This window comes from Thalassophryne amazonica, chromosome 13, assembly GCF_902500255.1.
Source record: "Thalassophryne amazonica chromosome 13, fThaAma1.1, whole genome shotgun sequence".
NCBI classification, from domain to species: domain Eukaryota; kingdom Metazoa; phylum Chordata; class Actinopteri; order Batrachoidiformes; family Batrachoididae; genus Thalassophryne; species Thalassophryne amazonica.
The window spans coordinates 10,629,047-10,653,696 of NC_047115.1; the positions used below are offsets into that span (position 1 = coordinate 10,629,047).

The 24,650-nt window shown below is 39.8% G+C and overlaps 1 protein-coding gene across 1 annotated transcript in view; it reads right to left on the reverse strand.

Annotated features, from left to right (window-relative positions):
• Positions 1–292: 292 nt before the first annotated feature.
• LOC117523306 (1-phosphatidylinositol 4,5-bisphosphate phosphodiesterase beta-1-like) overlaps positions 293–24,650 on the reverse strand; it is a 79,509-nt gene continuing 55,151 nt past the window's right edge. Inside the window, exons 12-32 of the mRNA XM_034184795.1 lie at positions 23,908–23,990; positions 23,668–23,752; positions 23,287–23,452; positions 22,623–22,678; positions 20,325–20,421; positions 19,974–20,058; positions 19,481–19,605; positions 17,175–17,329; positions 16,929–17,096; positions 16,750–16,849; positions 14,637–14,741; positions 14,441–14,553; positions 14,217–14,367; positions 14,015–14,068; positions 12,981–13,158; positions 10,475–10,607; positions 10,031–10,107; positions 3,865–3,954; positions 3,649–3,706; positions 3,341–3,427; positions 293–775 (exon numbers count right to left, since the gene is read on the reverse strand). Of these exons, the coding sequence (XP_034040686.1) occupies positions 623–775; positions 3,341–3,427; positions 3,649–3,706; positions 3,865–3,954; positions 10,031–10,107; positions 10,475–10,607; positions 12,981–13,158; positions 14,015–14,068; positions 14,217–14,367; positions 14,441–14,553; positions 14,637–14,741; positions 16,750–16,849; positions 16,929–17,096; positions 17,175–17,329; positions 19,481–19,605; positions 19,974–20,058; positions 20,325–20,421; positions 22,623–22,678; positions 23,287–23,452; positions 23,668–23,752; positions 23,908–23,990 (2,319 nt within the window). The 3' untranslated portion in view covers positions 293–622. The remainder of the gene's footprint in view (positions 776–3,340; positions 3,428–3,648; positions 3,707–3,864; positions 3,955–10,030; positions 10,108–10,474; positions 10,608–12,980; positions 13,159–14,014; positions 14,069–14,216; positions 14,368–14,440; positions 14,554–14,636; positions 14,742–16,749; positions 16,850–16,928; positions 17,097–17,174; positions 17,330–19,480; positions 19,606–19,973; positions 20,059–20,324; positions 20,422–22,622; positions 22,679–23,286; positions 23,453–23,667; positions 23,753–23,907; positions 23,991–24,650) is intronic.

Below are 24,650 nucleotides of genomic sequence, written 5' to 3' on the forward strand. Positions count from 1 at the left end.
TACACTTACGATAAGTTACATACAACATCACAATTTTCTAATTTCCCACAATATCTTCCACATTTTACTGTGAAGTAAAACAGAAACCAGCAGTGAATTCTAAGTGAAATAAGCTCATGTTTGGTATGTGTATTTATTTATTTTGATAGCAAATCTGAACATTGAGATTACAGTGAGAGATTGAGACACACTTTGGTCAACAGGTAACAACATCATAACGACAATTTCATAATTTTGGCTCCCACAGCTGGTTTGAAATAAAACAACTACAATGTGGTTTAAGTGACAGCGGTTTGACATTGAATTACAAAGATTTTTAGTTGCGAGTCTTCAGTGGGTAAGTGGTGGCCTTAAATACTGGAGAAGTGTGGTTTGCACTGGAGGGTTGTTGGTTCAATCCTCTGACTGGATAATTATGTGTGGGAAAGGAGAAATAACAGCACTCGTCTCACCCTCATTTTACCACTACTGGGGTGCCCTTCAGCAATGGCCTCAATCGCCAACGGCTCCTCTCCCATGCCACAGTTCAGCGGGCAACAGATCGTAAAAACCAAACCAGCAGAACCATCACGCTTCTCTCATGGATTTCCCTCTCCACATTTCTCCGCCCTCTCTTCTTCCTTCAGTCCTCCTCTGACATTGTCTCGTGTGGCGTTGGTGAGCGAGACTTGCTGTGACCTCTGACCTCTGAGTTCCTGTCCTGTAGAAAGGCTTGGATCTCTCCGGGCAAACAGTGGAACTTCTCCTGAAACTCTGCATCCACAATGCCCTGAAGCTGGGTCCAGAAAAAGAGAATCAAAGCATGAAAACAAAGAAGAATCCAAAACAAGAACTGGGCACACAGACAACTGTGGACACAGTCCTCTGTGTTTCACCGGCAGAACGCAGCATAATTATTCACCAGTTTACTTAAATATGGTGGATGGAACAGTAATGAAATGTCTGAAATGGGACATTTTTTTGTTTGCTTGTTTTAATAGCTCGGGGGCATAGACATGTTCACATGCTGTGTGTAATGTGAGCACAGCCTTGATGTCAAACACTGGCTCCTATATGGGTGTCTGTGTGTTTCGCAGACAAAGTGTGACACACATCAATGACTGTAATGATCAGGAGTCACACTAAAATGTACTTTATGCTCAATGCAGATATAGTGCAGAACTATGGTCGACCCATTATACATGAAGACATTTATTTTTAAAGAAACAAGCACAAACCATTAGCTCTTTAAATATGTCTGACATTTACAATGAATGATTTTTCTTTTTTTTTTTTTGGCCTATAAAGAGGTAGTGTATCTGCTGCTGGAACAGCATTCTGTCAATCGCAAAAAAAAAAGGTAACATCAAGGTTTCAAAGGCGTAATGTGCAGACCTTATCAGTACCCGCTCATTTTTTTTTCTTTTTTGTGCACAGGGGGTGGACACACCTCAAATTGCATATTCATGAAGGCAAATGCACCAAAGGCAATATGTGCTATTTTGCACATTTGAAAGATGCAATCTGCTTTATCTTTTTTTTCCGAGTGCTATGGCATTTGCAGACATTTTAATACATGCAAACCTTTAGGAAATTAGGCCTGCGGTGTTCCACCCCGGCAGTGTTGTATAGTAACGAAGTAAAAATACACTCAACAAAAATATAAACGCAACACGAGGGTTCAAGCATGTCTGACGTAAAAACATATGAATGAAATCCATATAGTTTTTGAAAAAAATAAAAAGGACCGTTGCTTTATTGACAGACCTCGTATATATATATATATATATATATATATATATATATATATATATATATATATATATATATACTCAACAAAAATATAAATGCAACACTTTTGGTTTTGCTCCCATTTTGTATGAGATGAACTCAAAGATCTAAAACTTTTTCCACATACACAATATCACCATTTCCCTCAAATATTGTTCACAAACCAGGCTAAATCTGTGATAGTGAGCACTTCTCCTTTGCTGAGATAATCCAACCCACCTCACAGGTGTGCCATACCAAGATGCTGATTAGACACCATGATTGGTGCACAGGTGTGCCTTAGACTGTCCACAATAAAAGGCCACTCTGAAAGGTGCAGTTTTGTTTTATTGGGGGGGGGGGGGGGGGGGGGTACCAGTCAGTATCTGGTGTGACCACCATTTGCCTCATGCAGTGCAACACATCTCCTTCGCATAGAGTTGATCAGGTTGTCAATTGTGGCCTGTGGAATGTTGGTCCACTCCTCTTCAATGGCTGTGCAAAGTTGCGACGACGAACTGGAGTCAGTTCGAGACGCCGATGAGGACACCGAGCATGCAAATGAGCTTCCCTGAGATGGTTTCTGACAATTTGTGCAGAAATTCTTTGGTTATGCAAACCGATTGTTTCAGCAGCTGTCCGAGTGGCTGGTCTCAGACGATCTTGGAGGTGAACATGCTGGATGTGGAGGTCCTGGATTGGTGTGGTTACACGTGGTCTGCGGTTGTGAGGCTGGTTGGATGTACTGCCAAATTCTCTGAAACACCTTTGGAGACGGCTTATGGTAGAGAAATGAACATTCAATACACGAGCAACAGCTCTGGTTGACATTCCTGCTGTCAGCATGCCAATTGCACGCTCCCTCAAATCTTGCAACATCTGTGGCATTGTGCTGTGTGATAAAACTGCACCTTTCAGAGTGGCCTTTTATTGTGGGCAGTCTAAGGCACACCTGTGCACTAATCATGGTGTCTAATCAGCATCTTGATATGGCACACCTGTGAGGTGGGATGGATTATCTCAGCAAAGGAGAAGTGCTCACTATCACAGATTTAGACTGGTTTGTGAACAATATTTGAGAGAAATGGTGATATTGTGTATGTGGAAAAAGATTTAGATCTTTGAGTTCATCTCATACAAAATGGGAGCAAAACCAAAAGTGTTGCGTTTATATTTTGTTAAGTATACATATAGAAATAAATAAATGTTTCCTGTGAAGACCTCATGAGTAGCCTACTCTCGTTTAGGTTTTGAAACCTTGTTTCTGAAGTGTTTTCGTGTGATGTGCACAATTTTCAGTATTTTGACTAATACTACCAGTCATTTACAAACCTAGATAAACTTTTATAAAAAAAAAAAAAAAAATCAGTCCGTTTTTGATTATTAACATTTACTTGTACTTTTACTTTCAATACTTGAGTACATTTAGTTGTACATTACTTGTCATACTTAAGTACAATAAATACTAGATACTTTAAGACTTTTACTTGAGTAGCATTTCAAAAGTCATTTTTTTAATGGGTATCTGTACTTTTACTTAAGTGTGATTATTACTTTATACAACACTGCACCCCGGCCCACCTCGTGTTACCTTTGGTTTTTGGTCTTGTATCTCCTGCAGGAGTTCATTGTGTTGCTCCACCAGCTGATCATAGCGCTTTGCCTGAGTCTCCTCCAGCTGGAGGGGGACAGACACACACACACGCACACACACACACACACACACACACACACACACACACACACACACACACACACACACACACACACACACACACACACACACACACACACGGAAAGAGGCTTGAAATCATTTTCGTATGACAGAGAGAATCGAGCACACTGTCACAACCGTAAGATTTTCAGCATTGTTGTCTCTCAAAATCCTCTTTTTCTTACCCGTTTTATATTCTGGACAACTTCATTGACATATGACTTATTGATCTCAATCTTCTCCCTGAGAACACACAGCACAGATAGCGTGAGTTCAGTTTGGAACAAATATTTCGTTCCCTTTTGACAGCAGTAGCAAGATGCGGAAGGAACAGAAGATGCTGGTTTTAGGGTAAGATTCATAGCAACACATTTGTCGTTCTTTGTGTTTAGAAATCGTACTCCTCAGCCAGATGTTTCTCTTTGGTCTTTGCCTGGTTGATCTTCTCTGTTCTTCTTCGATCCATCTGTTTCTTCAACTCTTTTTTCTCCCTACAGCATTAGAGAAACAATATTAGAATGGACATGTTTTTTTAATCAACTGTTGCAGAAAGAAAGAAAGAAAGAAAGAAAGAAAGCCAGCACTGCTTCAGAAAACAAATTTTTATTTTAGAATTTTTTTTTTACAAAAATGTTAAAGTTATTCATAGTAGATGTCTTAATGCCCTTATTATTTTTTTGTATACGTTTATATATGTGTGTTTTTTACCTCCACCAATTGAGGTTATGTTTTCGGTCGCGTTTGTTTGTTTGTCTGTCTGTCAGCAGCATAACTCAAAAGGTTTTGAACGGATTTTGATGAAATTTTGTGGAGTGGTTGGAAATGACAACAGGAACAAGTGATTAAATTTTAGTGGTGATCCGGATCACGATCCGGATCCCGATGCTAACGCGTTAGCTTGTCCATGGCATTTTCAATGTTAAAAGTTAGCATTAAGCAGCTGCAGCTGTCATCACGTTCGGGTGCATTTGTTTTCAAATTGTAATATTTCCTAAATATATTTTTGTTTCTATATTAATAATCGAATGATTATATACAATTTTAGAGAAAGAAACAAAAATTAATTTTTTGTCTGTCTGTTTGTCAGCAGGATAACTCAAAACGTTTTGAACGGATTTTGATGAAATTTTGTGGAGTGGTTGGAAATGACAAGAGGAACAAGTGATTACATTTTAGTGGTGATCCAGATCACGATCCGGATCCAGGAATTTTTTAAATGATTATTCACCATTGCTGGATAGGGGGAATTTTGACATTCTAGTTTCTAACTCCACAAAAACAAGGCAGAAAAGCTTGAAAAAAAGTAGGGTGTAACACAGTCAAATGTTCTATCAAACAACAAAGTTTGATGATGATCGGATCCGGATTCCGGATCTGGTGATCCAGAATATGCAAAAATATAGGGAAAATAGAAAATGTGTCAGTGTGAGGTGACAAATGAAGCTAGAGATGCACAACTAACACCAAATTGTAGCTGAATCTGTAGTGATTCAGTAAGGTGTCATCAGATTTGATGTAGCTTCAAATGTTATGGAGCTAGATCCAGAAGAAACACACCATTACCGAAAAATCGTTTATATACAATAACTTTTCAACTAATAAAGACATAAAAGTGATTCCAAGTTCTAGTGGTATGTTTTCATGGTCAAGGATGTCAAATATACAGGAAAGAAAAGTGTATGTATCATAGTTTGGGTTGTAACACTGAATTGTTGAATAGATCACTGTGCCAAGGAGGGAATCTCTTTAGGGTCAGTGACCCTATGGCCATGGCGGAGGTTTGCGCTCTCTGAGTGCTTCTAGTTGATACATGTTTTAGTTTGGAGAGGTGGAGGTACTCTCTGGAAAGAAAGGGAATGAAACATATTATATCTGAGCCTTTGCTTATACAGTTATACTGCTACAATTATAACTTAGCCTATTAGCTATTAATTATCTAATAGACTGCCTCACCCTCATTCACTATATATATATATATATATATATATATATATATATATATACACTCAACAAAAATATAAACGCAACACTTTTGGTTTTGCTCCCATTTTGTATGAGATGAACTCAAAGATCTAAAACTTTTTCCACATACACAATATCACCATTTCCCTCAAATATTGTTCACAAACCAGTCTAAATCTGTGATAGTGAGCACTTCTCCTTTGCTGAGATAATCCATCCCACCTCACAGGTGTGCCATATCAAGATGCTGATTAGACACCATGATTAGTGCACAGGTGTGCCTTAGACTGCCCACAATAAAAGGCCACTCTGAAAGGTGCAGTTTTATCACACAACACAATGCCACAGATGTCTCACGATTTGAGGGAGCGTGCAACTGGCATGCTGACAGCAGGAATGTCAACCAGAGCTGTTGCTCGTGTATTGAATGTTCATTTCTCTACCATAAGCCGTCTCCAAAGGCGTTTCAGAGAATTTGGCAGTACATCCAACCAGCCTCACAACTGCAGACCACGTGTAACCACACCAGCCCAGGACCTCCACATCCAGCATGTTCACCTCCAAGATCGTCTGAGACCAGCCACTCGGACAGCTGCTGAAACAATCGGTTTGCATAACCAAAGAATTTCTGCACAAACTGTCAGAAACCGTCTCAGGGAAGCTCATCTGCATGCTCGTCGTCCTCATCGGGGTCTCGACCTGACTCCAGTTCGTCGTTGTAACCGACTTGAGTGGGCAAATGCTCACATTCGCTGGCATGGCATTTGGCACGTTGGAGAGGTGTTCTCTTCACGGATGAATCCCGGTTCACACTGTCCAGGGCAGATGGCAGACTGCATGTGTGGCGTCGTGTGGGTGAGCGGTTTTCTGATGTCAATGTTGTGGATCGAGTGGCCCATGGTGGCGGTGGGGTTATGGTATGGGCAGGCGTCTGTTATGGACGAAGAACACAGGTGCATTTTATTGATGGCATTTTAAATGCACAGAGATACCGTGATGAGATCCTGAGGCCCATTGTTGTGCCATACATCCAAGAACATCACCTCATGTTGCAGCAGGATAATGCACGGCCCCATGTTGCAAGGATCTGTACACAATTCTTGGAAGCTGAAAATGTCCTAGTTCTTGCATGGCCGGCATACTCACCGGACATGTCACCCATTGAGCATGTTTGGGATGTTCTGGACCGGCGTATACGACAGCGTGTACCAGGTCCTGCCAATATCCAGCAACTTCGCACAGCCATTGAAGAGGAGTGGACCAACATTCCACAGGCCACAATTGACAACCTGATCAACTCTATGTGAAGGAGATGTGTTGCACTGCATGAGGCAAATGGTGGTCACACCAGATACTGATTGGTATCGCCCCCCCATAAAACAAAACTGCACCTTTCAGAGTGGCCTTTTATTGTGGGCAGTCTAAGGCACACCTGTGTACTAATCATGGTGTCTAATCAGCATCTTGATATGGCACACCTGTGAGGTGGGATGGATTATCTCAGCAAAGGAGAAGTGCTCACTATCACAGATTTAGACTGGTTTGTGAACAATATTTGAGGGAAATGGTGATATTGTGTATGTGGAAAAAGTTTTAGATCTTTGAGTTCATCTCATACAAAATGGGAGCAAAACCAAAAGTGTTGCGTTTATATTTTTGTTGAGTGTATATATATATATATATATATATATATATATATCCCAGTTTAATGTTTAATGCTTTAAGTGGTTACTGGGATGATCAGCTGTAATTACATGTGTTCCCACACGAGGGCAAAGCTACTGAATACTGTGTTAGAAATACAGCCCCTGGCAAAAATTATGGAATCACCAGCCTCGGAGGATGTTCATTCAGTTGTTTAATTTTGTAGAAAAAAAGCAGATCACAGACATGACACAAAACTAAAGTCATTTCAAATGGCAACTTTCTGGCTTTAAGAAACACTATAAGAAATCAAGAAAAAAGATTGTGGCAGTCAGTAACTGTTACTTTTTTAGACCAAGCAGAGGAAAAAAATATGGAATCACTCAATTCTGAGGAAAAAATTATGGAATCACCCTGTAAATTTTCATCCCCAAAACTAACACCTGCATCAAATCACATCTGCTTGTTGATATTGACCCTATGCCACGACATTGACCCTATGTGTCTTTTTGCAAGGAATGTTTTCACAGTTTTTGCTCTATGGCAAGATGCATTATCATCTTGAAAAATGATTTCATCATCCCCAAACATCCTTTCAATTGTCCAAAATATCAACGTAAAGTTGTGCATTTATTGATGATGTAATGACAGCCATCTCCCCAGTGCCTTTACCTGACATGCAGCCCCATATCATCAATGACTGTGGAAATTTACATGTTCTCTTCAGGCAGTCATCTTTATAAATCTCATTGGAACGGCACCAAACAAAAGTTCCAGCATCATCACCTTGCCCAATGCAGATTCGAGATTCATCACTGAATATGACTTTCATCCAGTCATCCACAGTCCACGATTGCTTTTCCTTAGCCCATTGTAACCTTGTTTTTTCTGTTTAGGTGTTAATGATGGCTTTCGTTTAGCTTTTCTGTATGTAAATCCCATTTCCTTTAGGCGGTTTCTTACAGTTCGGTGACAGACGTTGACTCCAGTTTCCTCCCATTCGTTCCTCATTTGTTTTGTTGTGCATTTTTCGATTTTTGAGACATATTGCTTTAAGTTTTCTGTCTTGACGCTTTGATGTCTTCCTTGGTCTACCAGTATGTTTGCCTTTAACAACCTTCCCATGTTGTTTGTATTTGGTCCAGAGTTTAGACACAGCTGACTGTGAACAACCAACATCTTTTGCAACATTGCGTGATGATTTACCCTCTTTTAAGAGTTTGATAATCCTCTCCTTTGTTTCAATTGACATCTCTCGTGTTGGAGCCATGATTCATGTCAGTCCACTTGGTGCAACAGCTCTCCAAGGTGTGTTCACTCCTTTTTAGATGCAGACTAATGAGCAGATCTGATTTGATGCAGGTGTTAGATTTGGGGATGAAAATTTACAGGGTGATTCCATAATTTATTCCTCAGAACTGAGTGATTCCACATTTTTTTCCTCTGCTTGGTCTAAAAAAGTAACCCTTACTGACTGCCACAATCTTTTTTTCTTGATTTCTTATGTTGTTTCTTAAAGCCAGAAAGTTGCCATTTGAAATGACTTTAGTTTTGTGTCATGTCTGTGATCTGATTTTTTTCTACAAAATTAAACAAGTGAATGAACATCCTCTGAGGCCGGTGATTCCATAATTTTTGCCAGGGGTTGTATAAGCAGAAGAATAAGAAACAGCAAGATGTGTAACACTGGCAGCTGCAGGTTTGGTGATTAAAACGGCCGACGTTTTTCTCTTTTTTCCTCTTTTCTGCAAATATATGTACTTATGTCTCCATATACATTTCTACACGCTTTACCTTTTCTTGTTCCCCCCTTTTAATATTATTATATTTAAGCAAATATTGGAGGAGTGGGGTACAATTAGTTATACCTAACAGCTAACGTTAGCTTATCTAGCCGGACCTAGCAACGTTCATTGTAGCTTACAAAATAGTTGGTTCCTTTGTATTTGATAACATTCTTCTCCTGTGATGTCTTATCCTTCTTATGTCTTATTACTTATATATACCTTTTTCTTGAGCTGCTTGGGTGGGTAGGGAGAGTTCCCATGGGATAAAAAAGCTTTTAACCTACCATCCCTGGTTCTCAAGACCAGGCACCTAAGTGGCTGTACTCTACTCTTTTCTACTCTCTTATTTTACTCTTCCTTTTTAGATATTTAGATATACCTTTGTATACTGGCATAGTTCCACCTTAGAATTGGAATATAAGATATACCTTACTGAATTATCACATATGAATGACAGGGAATACAGTGGAATGGTGAAGTTATAAGGACCAAAAAATAATGTAAGTGTGGTAGAGAGGTGAAGAAAAGAGTGCAGGCAGGGTGAAGTGGGTGGAGAAAGGTGGCAGGAGTGATTTTTGGTAGAAGGATATCTGCAAGAATTAAATGGGAAAGTTTACAAGACAGTAGTGAGACCAGCTATGCTGTACGGCTTAGAGGCGGTGACACTAATGAGGCAGAGCAGGAGGTGGCAGAGCTGAAGATGGTGCAAATTTCTCTCGGAGGATGGACAGCATCGGGAATGAACATATTAGAGGGACAACACAGGTAGGATGGTTTGAAGACAAAGTCAGAGAGGTGAGAAATGAGATGGTCTGGACATGTGCAGAGAATGGACCCAGGGTATACAGAGAGAAGGATGCTGAAGATGGAGCCACCAGGTAGGGGGAGAAGAGGGACAGAAGAAGATGCAGATCACAGGGTGGGATGGAAATGGTTGATCTCCTGTGGTGCCCCCAAATAGGAGCAACACAAAGAAAAAGAAGATTGTACGTGTTTTTAGCTAACTAATGTAAATCATCAGGCATCTCAAGCATGGAAATTACATTTTGTAGTCAAAAACACCCCACAAACACAGAGGTGATCCAGCTTAAAACCCCTTTCAGCTCTCATGCCTGTGATTGGAGCTCCTTGACCTCGAAGATCTTAATGTTGAAGTCCTTATTTTTCATCTTACTTGTCACAGATCTCTTTGAGTTTCTTCATCTGGGCGTTGTGATTCTCCTCAGCCAGGCTGCTCAGTCGTTCTGTCAGCTGCAAAAACACACATCTTTGTACGTTCACAACATACTGGACGAGGTTTAAACACCACGCATGGAAAGCACCATGGATTTAGAATCATATAAGATGAGAGCATCGCCAGCTTTCTGCTTTTCTGAAGGAAAATCAGAGAAAATACCCAGAAATTGTCTTATTGTCTCATAGAGTAAATGTGGTTTTAAAAAGTAGAGCTTTTATCTCTTATGCATCCTAATGTCTTCTGAATTTTCTGACATTTCGTGGCTCTTACGTTGATTTGAAAGCGCCCGTCTGGATGTAAGTGTCAGATGGAAGATCAGACTTTGAGAGCAGCAGTTTGTGTCTGACATTCACATACTCTGACGGGGACGGGGCCATTTACCATTTTAATGTGTTCTCTCTGAAGATATTTCTGACTGTAGTACTGCTCCTGTCTCAGAGACAGAAGCTGCTGCTGTTGCTCGTCTCTCAGCTGCTGGAGGACATCATCCTTCTCGCTGTCTGACTGCGAATTCCTGATGACCACAAACACACCACAACAGGAAAACTTTTAAGGCTGCAAATAATTTTGAAATTATTGAAGCATATATTAATTATTTGGGTCACATACTGTATAATGTATTAAACTGAGAAACATTTGTCTGGTTGTTCTTTTATTCCTCGCAGGTCCTTTGGACATTTGTACCAAACTTGACATGTGGGTGACAGTCTTTGTTTTGGCAAAGGTCAAGGTCATCAGAGTCAATGGACAAAAATCTGATTTTTTACTCTATTTTCCACCAAATGGGGCAGACATATGTAGATGAGTTCTGATTTTGCTCAGGCAAGATCAAGTTTGCCAAAGGTCAATCATTGGGGTCAAGGCATTGGGGTCAAATGTAATTTTTTTTTTTTTTTACTTTTATTTGCACCAAACCTGGTAAACATATGTAGGTGGGTTCTGGAATTTCTCAGAAAAGTCAAATTTTCTAAAAGTGAACCACTGTGGCCAAGATCAAGACCAAATTTCGTGTGTCAATGAAGGATGACCCCAAAATTGCCCTGAAAGAATACATTTTGGCAATGGTCAAAGAAATGTGATTTTCTGCTTGATTTGGCACATGCTTAACTGGATTCCAGAATTGCTCTGGCAAGGTCAGCCAGAGGTCAAACATTTGAGGGAAGGCCATGTTCATTGGGGTCAAATGTCAGATTGCCATAGCCCTTTCTGTCTTCATACCCATGGATAGTATTATTTAGGATATATAAGATGGAAATGGTTCAAACAATGGTTCGTTTGTTTGATTGGATTGAGCTGTTTGCTGTCCGGGGGGGTTGAGGTATTGGGGTATGGAAGTGGGTCTGTGGGTGAGTGTATGTATTTGCAGTATGTATGGCTCAGGAGAAGAAGTTGTTTGTCAGTCTGCTGGTGTGGGACTTTGTTGACCTGTAGCGTCTCCTGATCAGCAACAGGTCAAACAGGGCGTAGGAAGGGTGTGAGGGGTGTCCTCTGAAGGCCTTGGTTCTTCTAAGGCAGCAGGATGTGGTGATGTTTTCCAGGCTGGGCAGAGGGTAGCCGATGATGTTTAGGGCAGTGTTTATGACCCTGCGCACCACCTTCCTGTCTTTGGCTGTGGAGCCCAAACACCACACATCCAGACAGGATGTCAGTATGCTCTCCACCGAGGAATGATAGAATGACAGCAGTTGCTTTGTGCCCAGCTTGTTCTTTCTGAGGACACGCAGGAAGGTGTAGCTTTCTTAACCAGAGCCCTGATGTTGGAGGTCAAGGTGTGGTCTATGGAGTGGGTGCCCAGAAACCTGAAGGTGGTGACAGTTTACACCTATTCCCCATTTATGATGGGGGGGTGGGGGGGGGGGGGGTGGTCCTGTCTGTTCTTCCTGAGGTCGATGATGAGTTCTTTTGTCTTATGAACATTCAGGGTCAGGCTGTTCTCTGTGCACCAGAGTGGCAGATCCTCCACCTCTGCTCTGTATGCTGTCTTGTCCCTGTCGCAGATGAGTCCAACCACGTGGTATCATCTGCATATTTTATAATGAGAAGTCGTACCTGTACAGGGCATACAGTAGAGGGCTCAGAACACAGCCTTGAGGGGTGCCAGTGCTGAGTGTGAGTGTGGAGAGTGGTGGGGGCGGAGTCTCACAGACTCCGGGTAACTCATCAGAAAGTTTTTAATCCAGTTACAGGTGGGGAGGGGGATCTGTAATTTTAGCAGTTTGGTGATGAGAATGTTCGGTATGATGGTGTTAAATGCATGAAGAGCATCCACTGGGTGTTGAGAAGACTTTGCGTCCATCCATCTGTTTGTCTGTGCTCAGCATAAGTCCAGTTCCATTACTGCCATGGTCTTCAAATTCACAAGGAACATTCTTGGGACACAGACCTTGACAAGTTCAAAGTTGACTAACCTTGACCTATTCCAAGAGGTCAAAAGGTCATATTCTTTCCAGACACTCTTCCACTGATTTCATGCTCATACGGCTGAGGATATTTTAGCATTGAGCTATATTTTTTATTTACGCGGTGCTTTACTTGTAATGACTGTCTGTAATGTTTTCATTAAAAAATGTTCTTTTTTATTGCAAAGGACCAAAATAAACATATGCAATTTTATTTGATGAATGCGTTTGTTCAGTTTTGCCTGTTGGTTGAAGAAGTGTTCTTTTTTCAACTCTGTTTTTATGGTTGTTACATTTTTAGATTTCTTTTTAAATCTCCCTTGTTTTAATATGTATAACACTAAATTTCTGACCTGAAATTGCTTCATAAATCAAATAATAATAATACTAATGATAATAGCTTCTGTTATTATTATTATTATTAGTAGTAGTAGTAATACGTTTGTAATTTTCTGATTTGGGGTTGGACTTTCTACACGTGCACGTACCGGCTCTTGCTGCACTGTCTGGCTGCCTTCTTGTGCTTGTTGTTGAATTCTCGCAGGAGTTCAGAGATTTTCTTCTGGTGCCTCCTCACCAACTCCTTCAGCTCCTTAAACTGACGTCTTTGCTCCTTCTGGTAAACTTTGGACTGCTGCAGACTCTCGATGGTGCTCACTGGGACTTCTGTTCCACACATCATAATGAAGGAGATTTTAAGTTGACTAACAGTCTCCACTGAATGCTCCTTTTAATTATTCACAGGTCCTTCAACTAGACAAACAATACAAGTCAAGTTTCCAATACAAATATTAGAGTATTGCAGAAATTAACAAATTATGCAAATACAAGACAAGCATTCATTTGCACTGACTGATAAAAACAATCAGAATATTCTTGCATAATGTGATGTCGTGATTTGACGCTGTAAAAATAAATTGAAATGTAAATTTACTTATTTTGTCACAATTCTAAATACTGAATATAAGAGTTTGTGGGGGAGAAACAACTAAACAAGACATTAAATCCTCAGAAAGAACTGATGGCCTCCTAAAATTGAGTATGCTGTTGTAGTGTACATACTTTTATTCTAAATTATTACATCCATTTCTGCTGGGTGTGTTATCAAATATCATAAACTATTTGCAAAATTCATGGCCCAGATTGTAATGGGATCTAGTCCAGGATCAGCTAAAGCATTTCACCAAGATTTAAGGAAAAATGTAATAATACCACTCTGGCCCCTCCCCTTTTTTCAGATCATGCCAAAAATCTCACAGTTCTTATTCCACCTCAGAAACCCTCTGGGATTTGTGGAAAATTGCTAATTACCTTTGCAAAATAATTATGTCGATCAAGTTTCTAGCAGCTATTTTAATAAATATTATTAGTAAAAATAATTTTAAAATAACCAAAGATGACCCTGTGGCCTATTACATCATTTCACCATTTTTTTCATAATACATTTTTAATGACAAATCATATTAAATGATCGTACAACAGGGATTTTATGAATTAATCTTGAAATATTGAGTTAACTGACCTATCAGGACATTTAAAACCAGATCTTCACTCTTTGCAGTTGATTTCACTGCATCTATGTAGAAAGGACATCATTAATAAATAATAACAAATGCTTATAACTTAAAAAAACTACCATTTTCATCATGAATTTCTCAAATCCTTCAATAATTACTTTTCATGCTCAGCATATGCATATTTTTTTCTTTGTAGATGGATGTCACCTGTTGCAGCTGCTTGCTGATTGGCTGTGGCAGCTTTGGGTGTGGTGGCGATGGGGGTGTGGCCTGCAGGGCCAGAGGCGGGGTTGAGTCCATTCTCGAGGGGAGGGGACTTCAGGTCGTTCTTGCGCTCTGCAGACCTGTCGGCTTCATCCTGAATACAAAACGCATCGGCATTAGAGCAGTAAAGCTTTCGAGGCACCCAAAACTTCAGAACCAGGCTGGACCTCCATCTGTGTGTCCTCCTCCCCGTCCTCCAGGGTCAGAGCCGCCAGCTGCTTGGACCTCTGCTCCAGGAGGTTGACGTATCGAATAGGATTGGACAGAGCCTCAATCACATCTGGACAAAAACAAGTAACTGTGGTTATTTCTGAAATACGAATTGAGGAGTGACAAATTAGAAATTAAAACTTTTAGTTTTACCTGCAAACGTGTCTGGCACGTAGTCTTTGACCTCGATGTAAACGAAGATGACTGGTAGGATCAGAGGTTGGTTTTTCTCATTTCTCAGGCCGATATAACGATAACCTTAAGAGAAAACGTTGACCTTCACATCCAGTGAAATGTCCCTTTATGTTCTTTTGCATTACACACAGAGTACATGTAGGGGGCGCTCAGTCTCTTGTGACAACAAACCAGGACACTGAGTTAAAATTCAAAGTCTGTTTCTTTCTGCGGGAATATGTCTTGGAAACTGGTATATATTGTGATCGCTTTTAAAATGTGACCTACAAATATGATCCATATATAATCTGTCATACGTTATGTTGTTATTTTTAAACGCAACATTAAAAGTGAGTGATGGAGAAAAACTTGCTGATGTTAGCTTATTAATTTGCCATGTTATTTGCTGTGTTATTGAATACAAGAGTATTTATTTCCCTAATAGTGGTTCATGATGAGTTTGTCATGAGTAAATTTCAAAGTAATACTACCTTGAATTGTACAAAGAGCTGTGGGCATTGTGATGGTTTTCCTCTTGTTTTTCCAGGCATTATTCAAACCCACGCTTTGCATGTTATGTGGCTTCCCCTGCTAAACTGCACTTTTCTTAAAATTGATAACCAAAGTATTCTCAAACTCCTTCAGCCATGACACATACTGTAGGTTTTAGTTATGCAAAACTGACTAACAGGTGGAATGGTGAAAGTTTGTTTGCAGCACCTTCATACACAACCACCACTAGGTGGTGCCAAAAGCATTAGCAATGGTGTAGATTTAGAAAGATCCAAAGTCACTATGTTAAGTCCCTATCACACCATGATGGATCAAGGAAACATATGAGGAACTGATTAGAATTTTATATTTCTGTTTGTGTTTAATTTTGTTCTGTAAAAATCCTTTTCCCATTTGCTAATTGTGTTCCCTGTCCGCTGTTGTCTGCCAAGTCCTTTGAAATGTTTTGTACGTGCAAACATATTTGTTTGTTACTTTTACGATACTCATATCCTGTGGTTGTCTGATGCTTCAGACTAGGCTTCTGACTGGCCAAAGCTCTGGCATGAGGTGTGAATTCAGCACCGGGGGAGAGGACAGTTCCATCATCTGTCTGACAGAGGTCAGACAGATGAAGCAGACAGTGCACCTGTGTGCATTTATATTTGGACGTCAGAGCGTCCAGCAGATTCTCCTGGAGTGAAGGTGCTGCAGGGAAAGAAGGTTGATTGCTGCCCTCGCTATTCTAGCAGCACAAAATACTGGCACAGTGAGAAGATGCTGTCGGTGCAAGAACACAGTGAGGAAGTGTAATCATATGAGCCACATTTGTGTTCAGACTTCTGGAGGTCCGGCTTCCCCCAACCAACCAACCAACCAACCAACTTTCCTTAAAATATATTAATAATATAAACCTTAAATTACAACTTACTTTGAGAGAAACTAACTGAACTAAACTGATTGAAGTTTCACTTATTTAAATAGATTACTACAGTGTCTTCCCAGAAGACATCATCTCATTTGTATTACTTGACAAAGTAGAAACACCACACTTTAGGGATTTATACACACACTCATATTTCCTGCAGCTTTCCGGTGGCCGACAATGCATCATAGCCGAATGAGCTAGCAGGGCCCTGGACTTTGCAGAGCAGAGAATTACTGCCATAATGAGTGTATGCTGGAGCAACACTGGTGAGGAGACAACAGTGGTCATGGCCATTTGTTCAGTCTCAATTTAACACATCACATCAGTGATGTTATGGTTATATTTAATGTTATCAGCTATTACAAGGACATTTAAAATGTTGTGACCCACATTATTTCTCATCCAAATCTTGACATTAAATTTTTTTCACACTACTTTGCACTGACATTGGCTCTAAACCATGTGTTTCACTGGGTCATGTTTTGGAAGATAATGGTGCTTTCTACCAGTAGAATAACAACTATTACTATATAAAGGCATTGTCTGAATTTGAAAACTTTTTTCTTCTCATTTTCAATTTTTAAACCAAGGTTAAAGTCTTAATTATTTTGTGGACTGTAACAATATCACACAAAAGGAAGGAATGAAAAGTTTATTGATTAAACCCAATACCTGGTCTTATGGCAGTCACTGGAATAATCCGATGACCAATAAACTTCCCTCCTTCCTCGAAGGCAGCAATTCTGAGAGAAGCAAGAGTTGGAAGAATCACCTGTCAGAAATAAAGATGATATAGGTGCTATTAGTATCAGCTTAGATTTGTTATCTTGTGTTTATTTGGGCTCATTCACCTTTTTGAAGATGATGGGCTCCTCGTCCCACACTGGGTTGACGGCGTTGCTGTTCTGGGAGGTTTTAGTCTTTAGCGCCTTCCTCCTGGTGTCTGCAGGAAGTCCAAACATCTCTACTTCCACATACACACCCACCCTCCGTTCAGTCAGGAACTGGCCTGAAATCACCTACAACACAAAAATCACATGACATACAGTGAAAACATGTACAGTAGTAGTGACTAGTACAAACTACTGCAATAGTACCTTCACAGACAGGGTGTTTGCTACGATGCCATCCACTGTGTTTTCCGTGAAGGGGTCAAAGTGTTTGTCGGGTCGCCTCATGAACTCAGGCTTCAATCTATAGCCGCACCGACCGTTGTACTCATACATGAAGAGGTTCAGCTGCATGGACAAATCTGGAACAACGAACCGGTGTGAGACCAGAACTGACCTCAGGTGTTTATATTCAACTCCAACATACAAAATAAATAAATAAAATAAAATAAAATAAATAAATAAATAGAATCCCTTCTCCTGGTCATAATGAATGGTCTGCCGTTACTAGTTCTTCCAAAAGTCATTGAATGATACATTTACAGTGGTGCCTGTTTGTAGAAGTTATTTTCAGACCATTTTAGTACAAATGTTACAACTATAAAACATGTCATTTTCTCAGCCGGATGCCAACAACATCCTCTGCCAATTTGTGAGCTATGAAGATGGTTGGTGGCATTGTTACGAGGTCTCTCTGGACAATCCTTGGGTATCACTGGAATGACTTTGTGTCAAATTAAGTGCTACTCAAGCAGCTAAAGATGAGGCCTTTTACATTCATCGTGACTGTCAGCTATTACACAACACCCACGTGGTACATTTTCTCCATCACGACCCACCACACAAGTGCCTTGTTGCTGAGGACTACATCTACTAGATGAGGCCAAAGAAACATTCTCGTACCACCTGGATTGATGGCTACAGTTGGGAAATAGGATTGTGGGTTTGCATGAGGGGCTGTCAATTTGCAAAATGATGGTGATCTGGATACAAATGTTGACACTAATAATTACTTTCTTTTTAAATTTGACCAAACTTTGTTTGTCCCATCTGTGTGTGCATTACTGCAATTCCACCACCAGATGGTGGACACACTGTGTTTACATTATGTCCATCGATCTGCTCATTTGAAGTTCAGAAATATTGGTCTGCAGGATTCAGGACATTTTTCATGATTAAATCTTTGCAGATTTCATTATATTTCCAGGATAAAAGCCTGTATTTTAATATTCCTATAATGAAATGGGCACTAGATGTGATAATAAAAACTGCACTGGATGGACGATGACACTTGTGCTGTATTGCTTAGGGGAGGTGATGGTGTGGTTAAAGTGATGGACTTAAGATCACAAGAACCTCAGTTCAAATCCCTATCAGTGTGGGGGCCCTTGGGCAAGGTTAATCCCCAAATTGCTCCCAGTGTTCAGTTGAGAGCCTTGCATAGTGTGTGAAAGGGTTAATGTGATACATCATCAAAGTGCTTTGAGCTTCTGGTTCATATGGAAAGATATGCACCTATCAGGTTTGTTGATTTCCTACAAATGCAGTTCAGTGTAAATCCAGATCAGAGTAAATCCAGATCCTTCACGGAGGATTGCCCTATCAAATATGTAACCAACCAATCACACGAGAGAAACTCAGTACAAGTAGACATGGTCAAGTGGGTCTGCTGAGGTTCAAACTCAGCATCAGAATGTGGATGAAAGATGATTTAAGTACCTTTAAATGTGGCATTGTTCTTGATGCCAAACAATCTGGTGTGAGCATTTACAATCTCGGTGGTCTACAGAAAATGGTACAAAAAAGAAGAAACATCTAGTGAGCAGCGGTTTTTTGGGTCAGAATGGTCTAACCAGATAAAGATGGTCAAAAACCAGCAGTAATTCAACCAAGGAAAGCTATGGAGAACACCTCTGAATGTCCAACCTTAAAGCAGATGAGCTTCAGACAGCAGAGTAAATGGAAATGGACTGCATTTATATAACGCTTTTCCATCTACATCAGAAGCTCAAAGCGCTTTACAATGATGTCTTACATTCATCCATTCGCACAAACACACTTACACACCGATGTCAGGGTGCTGCCATACAAGGCGCTCACTGCACACCAGGAGCAACTTAGGAATTCAGGACCTTGCCCAAGGGCCCTTAGTGATTTTCCAGTCAGGCTGGGATTTGAACCGAGGATCCTCTGGTCTGAAGTCCAACGCTTTAACACTAGACCATCACCTCCCATGAAAGTATGGATCCATCCTGCCTTTTAATATCGATTCAGGCTAGTGGTGGTGGGATGACAGTATGACTACTGGGTGATGCTATTATGTCAGTCAGCAGAGGACAAAAATTGATCCACCAACTTGTTAAATCAATGCAACAAATAACAAATGCAGTTGTGAAGGCAAAACAAGGTCCAATGTGGTACGAGGACGGTGAACCTAATAAAGTGACCAAAGATCTGTGCTGATAGATTTAAAGAGAGAACATGGGGACAGTGGTCAAAGCCTGTGGTCTTACCTATAGTTTGGTAGTTGAGAGCCACCAGCTGACAGCCGGCGTTCCAGAAAAGTTGAGGCATGAAGTTTGATGAGTCCACTCTGGTTCCTTTTGGGTAGATACGGCTTAACTGGGATTTATTATATCTGGATAATTAAAGGTTAAGGATGACTACTACGTCAATAATATATAATGTTTATTTTAAAAAAATCATAGGATTTTACATGTTTTTATTGTTATAGATACAAACCCCCCCCCCCCAAAAAAAAAAAAAAAACAGACAACCAATATCCTTGTTTGCACAGGGTGTCATTAATTTCACACTTACTGCCTTGTCACTTTATCATATTATCTGCCTTGTGTGTGTGGAGCAGCAGTATGGTTTCTCCCTGTATCTGTCTGCACACTCCTCACTGCAGAGGACAGCACAGACCAGAAAAGTAAAAAATGAAAAGAGAAGAGTTCTGAGACAGTTGCCGTGGTGAGTAACTGTAGCAACAGTTGCCAAGGATACTCCACAAACTCCACTGGTGACTTGGTGAGATGTTCCAAAGCTTTGGTCTCCACAAAAGACGACATGTGGTAACAGCGGGCCGCTTCTACACACACACACACACACACACACACAAAGAGAGATTTTTGGTCTTAGTGTTCTAACTTTTGGACAACATACAAATCATTTCTAATCTTTCAGTTTTATTTGACACAAAGCAGGCACTGACAGTTTGCACAGCTTTTCGTGAAATATGTTACTGAAAATGCTCATTACAAGATGCTCTCGAACAAAAAATGTTCTTACAGAGACGACTACTGAACAAATTATTCAAACAGTCTCAGAGTGAATCAAACGTCGGACTTTTCTTACTCTTGGATGCTTCGAAGGAGTTGAACTTGGTTGGCTGGACGTAGTTTACCAGAGTCGACATTTCCTCTGTGGCCACTGCCTCCCGTTCTGCAGAACTCTGAAATAAAGGAGTCGTGTAGGTGCAACGATTTACATAATCAGATCAACATGCTGTAATTAAGTGTGCAACAGCTTTATCTCTGCCAACGACATGAAAAGGGAAAAGCTGGAAGAGAACTGCAGCTGGAGTTGTGTAATGAGTTCATATTCTTTGCAGTCAGGATGTAACACGTGGGTATTGGGTCTGTGCCTCTGTGCGGATTTAAATTAAACTCTGAGATTAAAGTGCAAACTTTGAGCATACAGGCAAATATAGCTCACAAAAATCCAGTCATTAGGACTCATTTTTTAGTTGACCATGCGTACCTAATAAAGTGGTGGGTGAATGTAGATTACTTTGCAGCCCTCACAGACAGTCTATCTTCCCTGTTCACCATGTTTACACTGCAGTTTTCAGAAAGCCGCCTGTCATTTTCAACACAACATTAATCAAATATATTCAAACTTTCCCATCAGGCTTTTACGCCAAAGCTGGATGAGTGAATAACTGCTCTCAATTGTCTGTTATATATTTAATTAGTTCTACTTTCATCTTTGTTCAGCTAACATATTTGTTACATGATTATGGTTACAGTGTTATTGATTTAATCAATAATTTTGAAAATCTACATAACTGATCACACACTACATGTGTTGCTACAACAAACTATTTAATCATTATATGAAAAAATTAACTCCAAATGGAGCTCCACAAAATTATTTCAGGCATCTAATAATGGCTTTAGTTTAGAGCCCACTGATATGGATTTTTGTTGTTGTTGATGCTATTGTTGTTTTGGGTTGATACCAATATTAGGGCATTAATAATTCTGACATATTTGCTAATATATATATATATAAAAAAAAATTTTTTCCACTTAAAAAGGCCTAACATATTGAGATTTACACTGAAATACAGCCATCTGGGAGCTGCCATCTTGGATTATTTTGTTTGACCAACCAAACAAAAAACAGCTGTCTTGTTGCCATCACTTGGATTAGCAGTTGCCATGTTGCATTGCCCAGCATTTGCATAAAATGGACTTCTGAGCAATTATGAGTTAGTCAAGCTGGCAACACACACATGCATGCACGCACACACGCACACACACGCACGCAAAGAGGCCGCTTGCTTCTTGTTGCTGTAAAACAGCCATTCTGAAAAATGAATGGCAGCTGGTCGCTTTGCTTCTGTCTCATGTAGCTAATGTGACCAAGGGGAGACAGGAGCCCAGCCATGCTTGACAGTATTGTAAACAATGCTGTAAAAACTATGTATTGATACCATTTCCAACAATCAAAGTGTTTTTGGCATTGTTTATTTGGTAAAATAAAAGTTTTTGTATCTGCACAAATTATGCTGATATGATATGTTGGTGAAATTGTCCAATGTTAATGGCCAACCAATACATCAGTCCGGGTCTGGTTTATAGGAAAACAGACTTTTAATTATAGTACAGTAATTTTTCGCAAACAAGCATTACACAATAAAAACCAACAGTAAAAAGCAAAAACAAACCAAAAAAACCCCTAGCAAAACAATTGTGAGAAAATATTCATATTTAAAGAGACACATTCACGCACTCTTCAGGCCTGTTTCTAATGTTTTATTCCTCAGTTTGAGTTTCTCCACTTTTATCTCATTGTTCTTGGGTGCAGACAGAAATGTGTTTTACTGTTTTTTGCACCTGTCGGCTCGCCTGGCACCTCGTTTTCTTTCTGCTTCTTTGTTGTCAGTAAAATTGCTTTTATCATGTATTTTTCATTTCAGATCATTGTCAACTTTCTGAGCTGTTTTGCCAAATTTAGCGACTCTGTGTTTGCAGGAAAACGCCAATCAAGCCTAAAAACAAGCTGCTGTAACCTGTTTAGATAATGTAGATGCCTGCTGCAAATAATAATGGTAAAAAACACATATTAATAGTGAATAAAAACAAAAAACACATTAATAGTAAATCAAAACAAAAAACATAATAATGGTAAACTAAAACAAAAAACAATGAACATAAGATTATGAATCAATAAACACTCCAGCAACAGCAGCAAATATAAGCAACACACACAACACCAACTGTTTACCAACAACATTTAGTGTAAACAATAACACAAAAACCAGCAAACATCACAATGCTGCGCATAAACAACATTTGCATAACATCAACAAATGGCAGCAGACGTGAGGACGATGGCGTCTCACGGTCACATGACATCACCACTGACCTTTTTACCATCATCATCTTCGTCATCATCCTCTTCCTCGCTCTCAGCCTCCATATCTGTTAAAATCAAACAGGTCTTCACCTTCATCGTCTCTCCATTTCTGCACCTGTTTCCTCACGTAAAAGTTCGGACCAAAGTTTCAGCGTGTTCTTGTGCAAAGTTGTCAAATGGTGTGATCTCTGAGGGGGCGGGGCAGTGATGGGTTTGGACTCCATTGGTCCCGAGAGTTGAACATATGACTAAGTGCAGGTGCATTAGCAGGCCCTGCTGTAAGTGCACCTTGGTTGTACTCTGAAATGAGAGCATCACTGTGCATTTTTTTTTTTTTTTTGCAAAAGTTTTTCCTCATCTTTGTGCTTGTGCATTTATAGATAGTGGAATTCACGTATGATAACTGTCACACAAACATTTTTATTAACTGCAATAATCCTACAATCAGGGAAACGCTCAGAGACAAAGAAAACTAAGAAATCTAGGTGCAGGTTTAAAAAAATAATCACTGCCTGCAGATGTGGATTGTGGAAGAATGCGCTTTAAGGAGTGCTGCTTTACTTCACTGTGTTCCAGTTTGAAAAGAGGACTGTCACTCGGTCATCTCACAAACAGGCTTTGCAGCATCTTTTTTGTCTTTTGTGCAAAATGCACATGCACGTGCGTGTGTTACCTCCTGTGTTGTTGCTAGGAGACACAGGTTCGTTGCTCTGATTGGCAGGCTGGTCCGTTAGTCTCTTGGTGTCGGTGTTATCGGAGGGTTTGTGGGATTTTTTGTTCTTGATGAGAATTTTGCCCATCAGCTCTTGTGGACTGGGCAGAGAAACACCTGACTCCAACTACATGTGTGCACGTGCACCACACACACACACACACACACACACACACACACACACACACACACACACACACACACACACACACACACACACACACACACACACACACACACACACACACACACACACACAGCAGATTAGAGGCACATCAAGTGATCACGTTGAATTATGTATTAATTCTGGCGACTGTTTTATGATTATGACTGTGTTCTTACAGGATATTTGTCCAGCGGGTCGATTAAAAGTGCTTCTCCAAAAATTGAGCGACAATATTCAGCCATTTTTGCCTGCTGCTTCAAACTGTGGAAAGAGAAAGATATGGTCATCAAGAAAGAAAGAAGCAAAAAAGTATACAGCCAAAATATGAAGTAAAGCAAAATATCCAAAATGAGCAAAGAAAAAAACAAGAAAAGCAAAGAAAAAGCATCAATCTGGTACAAAGGAAGGATTCTCACGAGTCCACATGGTTTTCAAACGACAGGATGACAGGAAAAGGTGACGTCTTAAAGGCGCATTCTGCAATGGCTTCAATCACTTCCTGGAAAATAAAAGACCAAATCACAACAATATCAAAGTGTGAGTGAAGTTTTGACATGACACAGCAATGAAACAGGACCTGAGAAGATACAGTGTCACTGAAACAATGAAGTGGGTTTTTGTGGTAAATATGTCCATTGAACTTGAACTTGAACTTGAACTTATTGGCCAAATATACCATTAATGAAAACAACAACAACAAAAAAAGCCTTTTATGTCCCCCTCCTCCTGTATTAAACATTATCAAATAAAAAACAGCCCATTCAATAGTAAGAAAAGACAAAACAAAACTAATCACAAATATTTGTATAAATTAAATAAAGAAGGACCAACTACATAATGGAAGGAGTTCATATACTGTAGTTAGTTAAAATTCAAATTCATCCTTTCAAATACTTTCTAAATGCAACAAAACTGTTCTCTAAAAATCTACATTTGTGCAACTAAAACATATCATTATTTATATCTTTATACTATATTACACATAAATTCAGCATTTCTAGTTTGTTTAAAAACATTCCATCCCAAAAAGTCTTTATAATCGTACGTGTGTAAAAAACATGTTCCTGAGATTTAACACATCTTGACAAAATGTACATGTGTTACAAATGAGATTTCCCTGCATGAATAAATGCTATTAATTGTTTTTTGGTCACAAACA